Source organism: Syngnathus typhle, linkage group LG5 (assembly GCF_033458585.1).
Source record: "Syngnathus typhle isolate RoL2023-S1 ecotype Sweden linkage group LG5, RoL_Styp_1.0, whole genome shotgun sequence".
Taxonomy (NCBI): domain Eukaryota; kingdom Metazoa; phylum Chordata; class Actinopteri; order Syngnathiformes; family Syngnathidae; genus Syngnathus; species Syngnathus typhle.
In genome coordinates this window covers 15,900,078-15,914,729 of record NC_083742.1, presented here as the reverse complement: position 1 = coordinate 15,914,729, position 14,652 = coordinate 15,900,078, and the positions used below count along the sequence as shown (strand labels likewise).

The window sequence follows — 14,652 nt, the reverse complement described above, 5'->3', positions numbered from 1 at the left end:
CATCTAAGTGTCACAAATCAGCCGCTCCTGAATTCCAAGTGCGCCCATGTTTGAGGAGGAAAAAAAAAAATACAGAGCGAAGGAAAATCAAAGAAAACGCGGAAAAGAGAGATGGAAGGAAACGCCCAGTAACGCGACACCACATATCAACACATTCGCTTTTCAATTTTAGATTGAATATTTTGAAGTTATATGCTCAACTTCAATACATCATACTGACAGCCAGTGCGCACTTAAAATTCACAAGCGGCTCGTTTGCCGCCGTAAAAAAAAAAAAAAGCCAAGACACTTGACTCAACGGCTTTCGCTCGTCATTTCAAAGTCAAATTGCTCATAAGTTCGGACATTACAGCAGCCCGCATGAATGATGAAAATGATGATAAAGGCAAATCTCGCTAACAAGAAAGGTCCGGTCCGGTCCGGGACAATAAGCAATTGGGCTCCTCTCAAACCAAGTTGTACACAGCAACTACATCAAAGTGTCCGAATAATGAGGATTCTTCATCAAAGTTGTTGTCGTCCAAATTTGTGACATTGCAATGATTTACTTTTTATCTCAGGCACCGTAATGTGAGAATATAAGCAGATGCAGTCATGCTAACTCACAGTACAGTACAGTACAGTACATTCCATCGTTTCTCCAGCTCTTTACTGTTGTTTTAATGGACTAAAGATACAAATTGCTTACCTGAAGCACATGTCCAATATATGGCAATCAGGATAAGTTGACACTTTCCTTTCCACATGTTGGAAGCAAATCCCCCTTCTCACTGAGGGTCGCAACGAATGCAGTCGGGAGAAAATAGCCAGTGGATTTTAGTCAAGAGAAAAATGGAAGTTTGATGCACCCTACTCCGAGCCAGAGCCACGCCGCGTCCACACGCCGCCTACGTCAAACACGTCACATTCAAAGGTAGTCGTCTCAAAGCACTCTCAAGCTACGTGGGGGGTGGCGCGCGCGTGCGCGTATGACCAAAAGTAAAAAAAAGGAAACAGCACTATCCCCTTTGATTCCTTTATTTTTTGGTAACTTTGTAAATGTTCTGGACGTGAACAACAGCGAAAAGCTGTCAACTCGTTTAACTGTAAATAAAAATAATTAACTCCAAGTGTGAAAGTTGGAATTCTATGAGGTGTCACTCAATTTATGTTCAAGGATAGACAAGACTACAGAAGCTTTTCCATTCACGCCTCTCAGAATTCGTGTTGATTTTCAGAGAACGTGAGAAAATACATTTAGCCGAGGTGCTTTTGAATGAAAATGAACGATGAGCAAATGAATCTGAGAGAAATGAGGGGAAAGCGTCTCCAATTGTGCCTCGCAAGCCTTGAGTGCAAAAGCACAAAACATACCTCTGGGAAGAGGTTTCGCAGCATCCGGTTGTTCCCAAAGATGATCTTTTTTCTGAAATAGTTGTACGTTTACGGACTTAAGTAGGAGTCAAAATTTGGGTGCAGGCTTTTTTCTAGCATCAACATGCCATTTATAGGGTGCGTATTATACATGGGGGCGCATTATACATGGAAAAAAACGGTATTAGTTTTTTATCCTCATCTTTTGAAGTACTGTAAATGTTCTGTTTAGCTGTAAAGGGCAACATAAATCATCTCTTCATTCTACTGCAGACTGATTCTTCGCAAAGTGTCTATGTTTGTGACGTATTTAGAATTGATACAATAATAGTACATTTTCTTTCAATAAAATACTCATTATACTAAACATTCAAATATATTACGTTTCCGAATTGCAGAATTATTGTTTCCTTTTTCATTATTTTTCCTTCACTGCACTCATTGATATCACCGCAAGATGGCGGAGGTGCCGGGATGCCGTTGAACTACCACCGAAGAAGAATACGGAAGTTGGCGTCTCAATGGTCGAGAAGCAAAAAGCGAGGGTGATGCGGTGAAATTGCTTCACAAGTCAAAGAGAAAAAAAAAGAAAAAGAATCTTTCCGCACAAGGAAGAAGAGCGAATGGCAACTACAACAGATGAATGCAGTCTCCTCCACTCAAATGACCCAAAGTGAGTTCTGTAGTCTTCAATCTAGGTAAAGCGAGCTCGATTGATTGGACTCGCCACCCAGTAGAAAAGCGAACGAAGACAACATTGGCTGACTGCGATCAGCAGATCAAAATCCACCAAAAGCCCGACTGTTTCCAAATTTGCAGGTAAAAATATCTTAAGAGTAGGTTCACCCAGAATGCATTGCCCGCGTCCATTTTGGAAGTCAAGCTGCACAACAACGCTTTATTTGTTATTGTTCGACGAAGCAAGGAGGGCGTCTGCCATGCCTAATACATACGTCGAGGAGAGCTCAAGGGGGAAACGGGTGGAAGGGGTTTCCCGAAAGTAATCACCAATCGAGGATTTGACGCCAGAAAAAAAAAAATGAAAGACGAAGACGGCCGTGGCTGGCTGCAATCAATAGGGCCAATCTACCAAACCCAGACTTTGCTCTGATCACGTTGTCATAGGTGAAATATTCTCCGTTGAAATACGATCACTCTTAGTTGTATTCTTCAACAGCATTTTGTGATGCTCTCATTAGTTTGCCCTGCTCGTAGCCGATTAGACCAGCGCAAACCCAAAACCATTTCATTTCAAAATGAAGAAACTAGAAAAATGACCTAATGTCAATCGAGCCCCTTTTATTTACAGGTAAACCTCATCCTTGGAATGAAAGTGATCTGGACTGGGTGTCCAGCACAAACCTATGCTACAGTCCACATCACACCTCCACCACCAAGTGTCTGCAACAGCACCACCACGTCAAAGTCGAGAGGGAATAAGAGAGTAGCAGGTAGTATTGCCTAGAAGATGGAAGCATATCTAGACTGTGGAATGGCTGATCTTTCCTCTTTGGAACTCCTCATATGTCACTTGTGTTCTCCAGACATGCAACAACTGAGTGGTTGCCAAGAAGAACCCATGCCCCCTCATGAAGCAGAGGATCCACTGCCCTTGCAAATCAAGGAGGAAGAGGAGGAGTCCGATGTCACCAAGTTGTATTGTACGAGTAAGTAAGAAAATGAAAAGTAAGCGCAAATGCTTGTGTGTAATTCAGAGGGAACAAAATTGATCACTGTTCGCTCGTGTTCTGCTGAGAGAGGCGTCAAAAAGGTGCGTAGGCATGTGCCGATATTACATTCTGACTCGAGAGTGATACATTTGTTTTTATCAGCGCCAATACCAATTATTAGTAGTCATCGAAGCCGATAGCCGATATTGGGAGAAATATTCAATTTCAGTAAAATGGGTGGAAAAAAACAAGTATGTTTTTCATCAGATTTTGTTCAGACCAATACCAGTACGGTTACTCAACTCTTTAGTAGATACCAAGTACCGATACCATGAGTCAAGTTAAATGTTTCCTGTAGGCGTCCAGCAGGAACAACTTCATCATCAGCACCAGGTGGAGAGCTCCACTTTTGAGCAAGACTGTCAACGGCCCTCTCACATTAAGGAGGAAGATCCAGAGCCACAATCTGTTAAGGAGGGAGAGGAGGCTTCACAGCCACCTTGCGTTAAGGAGGAGGAGGCTTTGCCACTGAACGTCATTGTTATGACGAGCGAAGACGATTTAGACAAACCAGCCAAGTGGTTACAGCTCCATCATCCAAGTCCAAGTGGAAAGCATCATGCTGGACCACCACCAGATGACCATTTAGCGCCGGTGTCAGACGATGACATGGAAGAACCATCAAGGAGCGACGCAGACTGGGAAGGTGATGACAAAATGTCCAAATGCTCTGAGAAGGAAACCACTCGCAGCAGGAAGAAAACTTCGCCAACATGTAAAAAACATGTTATCTGCTCAGTTTGTGGTAAAAATGTTGCTAAAGAAAAAATTATAAGGCACATGAGGACCCACACGGGAGAAAAACCCTACAGTTGCTCAATTTGTACCAAAACCTTCTCATCGAGAGATTATGTGAGCACACACATGCGAACACACACGGGAGAAAAACCTTTTGGCTGCGCATTCTGTAATAAGACATTCTCGCATAAGTCGCACGTGATAACGCACGTGAGAATACACACAGGAGAAAAACCCTATAGTTGTTCCGTTTGCGGGAAAACATTTGCGTCCAAGGATTATGTGAACTCGCACATGAGAACGCACACCGGAGAAAAACCCTTTAGCTGCTCACTGTGTGATCGAACCTTCTCTCAAAAGCCACATCTGGTAACACACATGAGAACACACACGGGGGAGAAACCCTTTAGTTGTACTGTTTGTGGTAAAAGCTACGCTCACAAGAACAGTTTGACCACACACATGTGGGGACACTGCTAAATGATTTAACCAAAGCGGATCCCATCTTTTTATTATTTAAATTTGAGTCTGAAAGCCACAAACACTATTCTGTTGTGCAGAACAAATCCCGTTGTCGTCATCGTCGTACCGCTCAGCTGATTCATCGTCTTGATGGGAGTTACGCGGTTCCCACGTTTGTGTTGTTCCACAATCTAAGTACTCATGGACTTAACTGTGTTCTCAAAGAGTGAATGTCACATATATATATATTTTTGTTTTTCATTCAGACAAATTGGAATCTGGCTTCTTAACAACTGATTTATCATTTGTTCTGCTGTCGTCATCAATGCCCCTGGTCATGTTTTACAAAAATGTTTACTGCCGTTAATGTATTGTGTGTTACACCATGTTACATATTAAACATTGTATAAAAACTGTCTGAAAATTGTGGTGAGATTTTGTGAATACGGAGCTCTAACATTTTAAATGAACTGCATTTTATTAATCCTATTTTATTCTGCGGATTAAATAAATTAAACTGACACTTTTTTTAATGCTTTTTACCTTTTCAAAAAAAGATTTCCCCCCCTTCAATTGTACTAATACAATTTTTTGGGTATGTATGGACATCATCCATATTTTTACGTCACCAATATTTGTATGATATTATTCTCATGTTTGAGTTTATACACAGCACTTTGTTTCATTTGCAGCGTATGTTTTCATATTTGCGCGTTAGCTTCTCGTGTTCTGTCCACAAAGACGTGCCGTAGATTTCCAACATGGCAGTCCGTTGTGCGCTTGCGCGGTATGACTAATAGCAGCGCCCCCCCCCCCCCACCTCCTCCTGCCATTATATAGCGGCAAACGTTTAGAAACCTTTCTTAATTTATCACACTCAATCTCCAAGTCATATTTAAGATAAATGCAATAGAGTGTTAGAATAACAATTAAAACCCTGTTTAAGAACAACAGGCGTGGCGAAACGCTGTGACGTCATTTGAAAAAGCTTCCTGAACAACGGCGCTTTGGTATCATCTAGCAAACCATTTTGCACGCAAAAGCTCAAAGAATGTGGAAAGAGTTGGACGAAGCGGATAAGGAAGAACTTTGTCAAGTAAGAAAGGAGAACGAAGAGAAACAACGACATCCGGAACCTGTTTCCAAGACTCGAATTGTGCTACACATCGATGGTAATGTTTCATTCCTAGCGTTCTACAACCGCAATACATCGTTTGCGCGTCGTATTGTAATTCCCTATTCCACCGGTAGATAAACAAACCTTTCACTACTGTGGAGGACACCTTTTCAAAGAGAGATTGCACAGTGCAAAGGCGCGGAATGCAATTCACAACTAACCGTTGCGGTACTTATTTACTGTTACTCGAAATAAAACTAGTGAAAATGTGTTTCTTCGCTATGTTTATTTGTTCCGGAAAATTGCCGTAAGCCACACTCCAGGTGAAAAGTGAAAAACCTTGTCACTTGGTGAAGCAGCATGTGGTTCATTGCCCCAAGTTATTTATTTACATCATTAGGTTATAATTAGGGGTGTAAATCGCGGGTTTTGTCACGATACGATATAATATCGATATAAAGAACTACGATACGATATTTGCCGATATCTTAAAGCCTGCTGCGATTCATTCATGATATATCGCGATATAGTGCTCTACGATCGATATTTTTTTTTTTTTAGAAAAAAATATATAACAATATCCTGATTTATAACAATTCATACGCAAAATCAACAAGGTACTGCAAACTCTTTATTTAGGAAATTACAAGAGTATTGTAGTATACAAATTGCTTACTTTAACACTGAACTTTGATGTCGTGTTTTTTCTTTAAATGTGCGGCGAGATTTGTGCTCCCTGAATATTTGATCACCGCATGGCAGGATTTACAAACTGCACGTGTCTTGGCCGTTGAGCCATCTTTTCTTTGGAATCCAAAGTGCTTCCAAACGAATGACTTGAAGCCTAAAGGGGAGCAAATTTCCTCGTCTTTTTGGACACTAGCCATAGCACCAGCCCAGGAGCCGCGGACTAGTTGTCCCCTCCCCTTTCACGTGCGTGCTCTGCTCACAACACAACAACGCCGGAAAGAGGAAGCAAGCAACAATGAACTGGATTTCAAAATAAAGCCGCGTCTAATGTCCGAGGTCAAACACGGCGATATAAATCGATGTTTACCTTTAGCATCGATACCAATAAATCGTAGAGCATTATATCGATTAATCGATGTGTATCGATGTATCGTTACACCCCTAGTTATAATATATCTCTATCTTTCCATGTTGTATATTTCATACAGTAATATTTTAATTTGTATGGGGTCTTCTTATGTTTCCTGTTATTGCACTTATCAGAATGTTTTCTAATTCATCATTTTTTGGTTTCTTTTAAAACTTGTGTCCTACAGATGCCCAACATGGAGTTAATTGTCGAGTCAAAGAAGAAGATCCGCAGCGCCCTCATGTTAATGACGAGAACGATGCGCAGCCCATCAATGTCAAAGAGGAAGAGGATGAGTTCCCACTGACCGTCGTGGTAGTTAAGGCGGAAGATGGCGAAAACGCCCTACCTGAGTTGTCACAGCTTCGTGGCCATAGCCCGAGAGAGGACCATTGCGGAAGTTCCCCGCTGTCCCGTAGCGACGACATCGCAGATACCGACAATACAGATGACGAGAAACTCTCTGAAAACGGGACGGGCAAAGGACGCTTCAACTGCTCGGTCTGCGGCAAGAGCTATGCGTACAGGTGCAGTTTGACGCGTCACACGCGGACGCACACGGGTGAAAAACACTTTGCTTGTTCTGTTTGCAGCGCCAAATTTGTCCGAAAGGTGGCACTGATTGCGCATGTCGCCACACACACCGGGAAGAAATCGTTTGCGTGCTCTGTGTGTGGTAAGAGTTACTCTTACCAGAGCAGTCTAAACGCGCACATGCAGACACACAACGCAGAGAAGCCCTTCAGTTGTTCGGTCTGCAGCGAAGGCTTTATTCAGAAAGTAGCTTTGATTGCCCATATGACGACGCACACCGGCGAGAAGTCATTCTCTTGTTCGGTGTGCGGGAAAACCTTTTCTTATAAAAGCAACTTAAATATACACATGCGTACGCACAAAGAGGAAAAGTCCTTCAGTTGTTCGGTTTGCGACAAGAGATTCTACCTGAAGTCCATTATGGTATTGCACATGAGAACGCACAGTGGAGAAAAACCTTTTAGCTGCTCCGTTTGTGGTCAGAGGTTCACGCGGAAGGTGAACATGATTAAACACATGAGATCACACACGGGTCTAAATGACACTCGGAATGTTTTAAATTAAAATTGAAAGTTGTGTTTCAAATCAACTTTGTATGTCTTTTTTCAATCGCCGTTAAAGTTGTTGTAAATATAAATCTGCTCAGTAGTTTATTGTTCATCTCATATGATGCTGATGCTTTTGATTTTGCTGTTTTGTTTTGCAACTCTTATTCACTTTTTTTTATTATTTTTTATTTTTTCATTTATTCTCATGTGGTGTGTATTGCTCCACATATAAATAACTGGAAGTAAAAAAAATAAATTGCATGTTGTATCTATTTGGTGATTTATTTGAATTATTGGCAAATAATATTTTGTTTCACGGCTCTGTCCTCATTTATGATACCTGAGAAAAATGGTGGAAGTCATAAAATAAAATTGAATTTTGGGGTGTAGAAAAAGTGAAAAATCTGCAAAATATTTTGGATTTATCTTTATACGTACCGCCATAAGTGATACTTTGTGTTTATTTTGTTCATTTTATTTGCAATAAACACGGCAACAGCGCTCTCCGTCGGCTCTCTTGAGTTAAGTACTGCAAGTTCGCCACGAGATGGCGCACGTCTCACGCGGCTCATGATCGACCGCGTTCAAACCACCATCAAAGAAGAACCTATCGGAAGTGTGCCTCACCTCAAAACGGAACGACAATAAACGGAGCTCAGTCAAAGAAAAGCATCAAAATGTTGAAAGATTTGGTGAGGGAGCGACTAATTGCGGCCGCTGACGAAATATTCATGCTATTCGAAAAATCGTACGAGGAAGAACTTTGCCGAAAGAGAGAAGAGAATGAGCGACAACGACGAGAACTGGAGGCTGTTCGCAAGGCACACGTAGTGGTGCTACCCGACGCAGGTACGTGGGAATTTTAACGCAACAATTTGTCTTTGGCTAATCATAATGTCCGTAAAACATTTTATATCGACATAAACGCTCGTCTACGAGTAAAACTACCTGTTGGCCTTCATTGTCACATTGACAAGCCATTATTTCGTTCCAGCTCCCTTAAAACAATACTTTGTGTAACAATTTTTTTAAATGATAAAAATTATAGCATAAGGCCACCGTAGTGACGCACATGAGGAGACACACCGAGGAAAAACCTTTCAGTTGCTCCGTTTGCGAGAGAAGCTTCTCCCACAAGAGCAATTTAAACGTGCACATGCAGTTGCACACGGGAGAAAAACCTTTCAGTTGCTCCGTTTGCGAGAGAAGCTTCTCCCAAAAGAGCAATTTGAACGTGCACACGAAGTCGCACATGGGAGAAAAACCTTTCAGTTGCTCGATTTGCGGCGAAGGCTTTCTCCTCAAAGTGACTTTGATTGGGCATACAGCAACGCACACCGGAGAGAAATTGTTCTCATGTTCACTTTGCGGTACAAGCTTTGCATTTAAGACTAATTTGAATGCGCACGTTCGGAGACACAAACAAGTATCCCACAATATTTTTTTTTGCATGTAAATGGTACCATTTGCCAAAAAAAGTATCATAAAATGTGTGCAAAAAAATCAAGCACACACACCACACTGTATATGGTCCAAGCAGTTTAAATGACAGAGGCATCAAATTCAAAAAACAAATTTCACCACACCCAGATGTGTGTGTGACGATCATTGGGACTTTAATAACTTTAATCTCTTCATAAATCACATTTTGCTGTTTGTGATGAAACCTCGTCAAATCAAAGTGGGGTTAAATAATTGTGTATGTGACGAACTGATTTGACGGTAAGAGACAATATTGACTTTCCCACACAGTATATACCCCTTGACCTTTTGGTTGTTCCGCGACATGAATGCTGTGTTGTTCAACGCATTGTGTGTCTCGCTTTGAAAATAAACACGACCACCGCTCAACTTTTCACCTCTTTTCGCTCTTGAGGCAAGATTGCTGCCACGGGACGCGCCTTTTGGGTTGAGGGGGAGCAGAACTTACGTTCTGATGGACTTTTGTGTGCTCTTAAAACTTGCACGTCAAATCTGAAGGTATCAACACACACGTCTTATCGAAATAATACGTTTTATTCTTCAATCCTGCTGCAATCTGGCTGTAGTGGCGTCCACCACCGAAGAAGAAAAATCCATCGCCGAAGAAGAACAGGGCACAAGTGTGCGTTTACTCTCGACGAAGCAAAAAAATAAAAATAATAATAATACAAGCCTATTCGAGTAGCTAACAAAAAAAATCATTAAGAATGTTACAAGCTTTCGTAAGGCAGCGACTAATTGCGGCCGCCGACGAAATATTTGAACTGTTTGAAAAAACGATTGCCACAAGTCATTAAAAAGAACAAACGGACCAGTTCTGGGTCTACCGCGCCTAACGCCCAGAGTTCCGGGAAAGGCTCCGGCGCATCCGCGACCTTCGTGACGATACAGCGGTTCATAAAATGAACGGAGAGACGCTCGATTGCTCTTACTCGGACCAAACAGACAATCGCGTGATCTCAGCTGTGTTTATGTTGCTTGTGCCCTGCAGACATCCAGCTACTGATCAGTCACCAAGGACAAGAATTTTCCCCTCGGCTACAGGGGGGCACCAGCAGTTTGGAGCATCCGCAGCCCCTCCACGTTAGAGAACAGGAGGCAGATGTCCCCATGAAAAGCGAAGAGGAGCCGACTGAGTCGCAACGTATGATGGCAGAGACCAAAGGAGACCGCCTGTTCGCTCCGTTGTCCGACAGTGACGACATTGGTGAACTTTTAAGGAGCGGTACCGACTCTGAAGGTAAGATGAGGGGACAAACTGACAAACAAGTACTTCGAAAACAAAATTATTTAGGTCACATAGACGTGTCATGCAGTTTTAGTGCCTCACTGTACACTGTAAAAACATTTGAGCTGACTTCCTCGTTGAGGGTTGGGACAGTGTGACTCTTGTTTCTTGTGCCTGACAGAAGAATATGCGGGGAGCTCCCGATTGGAGCATCCCCAGCCTTCCCACGTTAAAGAGGAAGAGGAGGATTCCAGCAGCAGCAACTTGCTGCTAAGCTCCCCCCTGGTGAAGTGCGAAGATGATGACAATTCGCCCGACCGGCTACCGCTCGATCATGGCGCTCCGACAGCACGCGTGCAGTCGCACGCCGGCACCCGCACCAGGAAGAAACGGTTAAGCTGCTCGGTTTGCGGTCACAGATTCTTTCGAAAGATTCACCTGGCGGCACACATGAGGGAACACGGTGGAGACAACGCTGCGAGCTGCTGCGTCTGCGGTCAAAGGTTTAGTTCAAATGTTGCTTTGATTGCGCATGCGGCGACACACACCGTTGATGGACCTTTGGTTTGCCCCATTTGTGCGAAAAGATTTTCCCGCAAGACAAATTTAAGCCATCACATCCACTCGCACAGACAGGACTCCTTGCGTTGTTCCTTTTGCGATAAGCCCTTCACTCAAGAGGGCACCATGGCGACACACATGCGGATACACACGACAGGAAAAGACTTTCCATGCCCGCTTTGCGGCCGGAGGTTTTGTGTCGAGGCTAACATGGTGTGGCACATGAAAACGCACAAGGCCTTCTAATGGTCCCGTTTAAGGTCAAAAGAGCTCGAGAACAAAATGATGCAATGGTGAGTAAACGTCGTCCTGCCCATTTAGGCTATGATCCAGCAATTGGACAAACATTTGAGTTTTAACCCTGTAGGATTGTTTAAATCATAGGAAAAATGAAAATATTCAAAAGAAGTTCAGCTTTATTTATGGTTTGCTTTGTTTGTCTTCCAACAGCCATCAAATATTAAAACATATTTTTGAACCACTTCAATGTTTTATGTCATTGACGCCAATGTGATGGTAATGCGGTCCACGACGACATCAATATTTATTTTCCTTCACCAATTCTCCTAACTTCAGGGGCTACTGTCTACTAAATTAATTTTAAACACTCGAAGTAGAAGATTCTTTGTGATAATGTATTATAGCATATAATATTTGTATGTAGTATAGTCAGATGTCATAGAGAAGAAAAAAAAACTTGAAGAAACTTGATAAATCATGTCTGGGGTGTGACATGTTAATATACATTAATTAGGTTCACGTTTTATTGTACTATTGGAATATTTAATTTTAGGAACGAATAAAATTTGTGTCTCGTGGGGTTAGAGGTAATTATTTGGAGTCTGACTTTGTAGGTTTTTTTTTTTTTTCGTCTGTTCCTACCGTTGAGCCCGTCCTCAATACCGTCTCAAGATGGCGTCCCTCTGACGTTGCAGCTTCTCGAGCGCTGGTGAACCACCGCCGAAGAAGAAAAAGGACGTCCACTTATTTTTTAACTTTAAAAGGGCAGAACGATATCAAGCGTAGAAAGAATAAAAATGTTGAAAGATTTGGTAAGGGGGCAATTAATTGCGCCCACTGACGGCAACTTTAAAGTTGTTTTAGAACGTATATGTAGTCTACTCAAAGTTTCCCTGCAGGGGGCGCTATAGTACAGACAACCTGCATTCATCGCTAGCCAATTGCCAGAGCAGCTGTGGCTAGTTTACCACTACCTCATGTTTGTGTGCATGAATAAAATAAATGTATCCATCCACTTTTAAGCATCTCCGAGTGTCCAGTAAAGGGCCATATACATGTGCTGTATTTTATTATTACTACAATTAACTTTTTTCTGCACTTGTTGGGTCATGAAGTGTTGGAGAAAAAGTTGACTCACTGCCTTCACGCATCATCAATAGAAAGGTGAGTAGTTTTACTTTGTTTTGACTGTTGTTGTTGTTTTTTACACATAAATTGTTGTTGACCACAACGGAATGACCTTTTAATGAAAATATGAGTGTATATATAGGTTATTACATTACATTTGGAAAAATTACAACTAGTACGCAGGTTGGTTTGGTGTGTAAGTCTGTCTTTGTACACACACACACACACACACACGTTAGAACTAAAGCAATGCTAAAACACAAATAAATAGCTCTACAAATATGAAGTATTGTATTTAAAAAATGCAGATAGCAGAAAAATACATTAAAAACGAATTGTGGGGGAAATTCAAAATGACAAATATGTCGAAACTTATTCAAAAATATTCAACAGTAGAAATATTAGACCAATTAAGTCAAGTTTATTTACAGAGGTACACTTGCACGTTCTGAACCAAGCCTATGCAATAGAATCAAATGGGGACTTAAAACACAAATGTCAATGTACAAATAATAGTAAAAAACGGATGAAATGATCAGAATTTTAGAATATATTTAATACGTATTAGAAAAAAGATACAAAGCATAAAGTCAGAAACATTTGAAAATAAAATGCCTGCTCATTAATGCATGAAATACTGTTTAAAAATAGATTCACAAAGAATTAGACAAAACTGAATCAATACCATGAAAAAAATTGGGATCAAAAAACCCATCAGAAAATAATGTTGAAAACCTCAGAAAATTCACATAATATAAAAACAAAAATAGAGAAAGTGCAGAAAAGAAACGTAATGATGGAAGAAAAAAAATCAAACAAAACTCTTTTAAACTATTATAAAACACAGTCATAATGAACATGTATTTCTTTTGGTGAAGGACAGCAACCCCACATGGCTTCATGATGCCTTATGAAGAAGCCATGTGGAGTTTTCGTGCTCTCATTTAACTCTGTCCCTTCTGCGGCTTATGAGAAAAACTCCAATATTGACTTTCGATCTTATCCAACATGTTGCAATGCTTTTGGACGAGCACAGGGCGAGCAATGTTTGTGCAGAGGTCCAACTCCTCTGCCCCAATGTAAACACTCGAGGAAAACGTGCTGCACTTGCATCGTAGTATATTCCGCCACTCGCGCGTAACCAAATCAGATTTGTGCGTTCATTCATTTTGCAGTTGCGGGCTTATCTTTGTCGTCGTGACAAATGTCAGCTCGCCCGCCCGGGTTCACCGCGACCTGTCACACGAGCTCCACAAAAAAGCTGCCACGCGAGGTAAATGTGTACGCCACAAACTGACGATTGGAACAAATTGGCCGACGGATGGTCGTTTAGCCGCGTGAGCTGATTTGCTCTTCCGAGTCCATTGACTCTTTCTTCAATTTCAAACGTTGGGGTCCTGCTTGTGCACACTGCAATTAATTGACTTAAAGAGGAGCTTGCAAAAAAGCCGCATAATAAATCATCTCAACTCATTTCCAAATAATCCAATTTGAGCTTAAACACATTTATGTCCGGCATAATAAAGCAGCAATGCTCCTTGTTTTATGATTATGGCACCAACAGACTTCTAACACCACTTTTATTCAGATGCTGCAGAGGCTAGGCTGCACTGTGTTTGTTTACAGAGGCGGGACAGTCCCTAACAAACTAAGAGTAAGAAACAAATCTGTTATTCTTGTTCGCCAACGTATTGTGGTGGAACATTGTCACCGTGACCCAACCCATGTGTACCGAAGTCAAATTCCTTGTTTGGCACGCTCAAACATGGCGAATGAAAATGCTTGAATCTGAGCAGGACACTTCATTAGGTACACAATCTAATAGTGCCCAAGAGACGATTTCCGCTTCTTCCAAAAATAATAATGTGGAATGCGAAAGCCTCGATGAAGGCAAAGCAAGAAAGGCTGAGGGCTTCTGGGGTGATGCTGAATGGAAGTGCGTCACATATTACACAAGACCCCAGTTACTATGGTTTCATTTCCTGTACCTGTGGCGGCCTGTCCGCTTGAACTATCTCGTGAATCATCAGAAAGAGGTCATTATTTTTTCCCTTCAAGCTCCGCCAGAGTTGAGTGGAGCAAAATAAATAAATACATGAATAAATAACTGAATGTAGTTTATTAATAGTTTGGATATTTGGCATTTTGTTAACAGTTAAGGTCAGGTCAAGTTTAATATAAACTTTTAGAAGGTTTAGGATAAAACTGAACATGTTCAATAATATTGGAATCAAAACAGACTGAGCTTAAAACGTGTGTGTGTGTGTGTGTGTCAGAAAGAGGCAGCTCGCAAAAGTTTTCTCAATCGTTTAACTGCAGTGACTCGATCCAATTGAACTATTTGAATGAAGGTCACCTTGACGTATGTCCCCTTTAAAATGAGCAACAGCAAAGGGAGACAAGCAAGTTGATCAATGACATGAGAAAGTGAT

General features: G+C 41.6%; 3 protein-coding genes across 6 annotated transcripts; all 3 read left to right on the top strand.

Annotated features, from left to right (window-relative positions):
• Positions 1-1,844: 1,844 nt before the first annotated feature.
• LOC133154191 (endothelial zinc finger protein induced by tumor necrosis factor alpha-like) lies at positions 1,845-4,707 on the top strand. Of its 3 annotated transcripts, none has more exons than XM_061278694.1 (4): positions 1,845-2,026; positions 2,663-2,804; positions 2,898-3,020; positions 3,382-4,707. In XM_061278694.1, exons 2-4 carry the CDS (start codon positions 2,681-2,683, stop codon positions 4,299-4,301), a joined length of 1,167 nt encoding a protein of 388 aa, XP_061134678.1. In that variant the 5' UTR covers positions 1,845-2,026; positions 2,663-2,680; the 3' UTR covers positions 4,302-4,707. The 3 variants fall into 3 exon arrangements, with proteins under 3 accessions (XP_061134678.1, XP_061134677.1, XP_061134679.1); XM_061278693.1 differs by having other exon boundaries at positions 1,845-2,172; XM_061278695.1 differs by lacking the exon at positions 1,845-2,026 and adding an exon at positions 2,187-2,478.
• Positions 4,708-5,098: 391 nt separating this feature from the next.
• LOC133154194 (gastrula zinc finger protein XlCGF8.2DB-like) lies at positions 5,099-7,851 on the top strand. Its single transcript, XM_061278699.1, has 2 exons — positions 5,099-5,455; positions 6,687-7,851. The coding sequence occupies exons 1-2, from the start codon at positions 5,335-5,337 to the stop codon at positions 7,595-7,597; spliced, it is 1,032 nt and encodes a 343-aa protein (XP_061134683.1). The 5' UTR covers positions 5,099-5,334; the 3' UTR covers positions 7,598-7,851.
• Positions 7,852-8,176: 325 nt separating this feature from the next.
• Positions 8,177-11,333, top strand: LOC133154193 (zinc finger and SCAN domain-containing protein 2-like). Of its 2 annotated transcripts, none has more exons than XM_061278697.1 (3): positions 8,177-8,430; positions 10,055-10,303; positions 10,476-11,333. In XM_061278697.1, the coding sequence occupies exons 1-3, from the start codon at positions 8,259-8,261 to the stop codon at positions 11,096-11,098; spliced, it is 1,044 nt and encodes a 347-aa protein (XP_061134681.1). In that variant the 5' UTR covers positions 8,177-8,258; the 3' UTR covers positions 11,099-11,333. The 2 variants fall into 2 exon arrangements, with proteins under 2 accessions (XP_061134681.1, XP_061134680.1); XM_061278696.1 differs by having other exon boundaries at positions 10,473-11,333.
• The last annotated feature ends 3,319 nt before the right edge of the window (positions 11,334-14,652 follow it).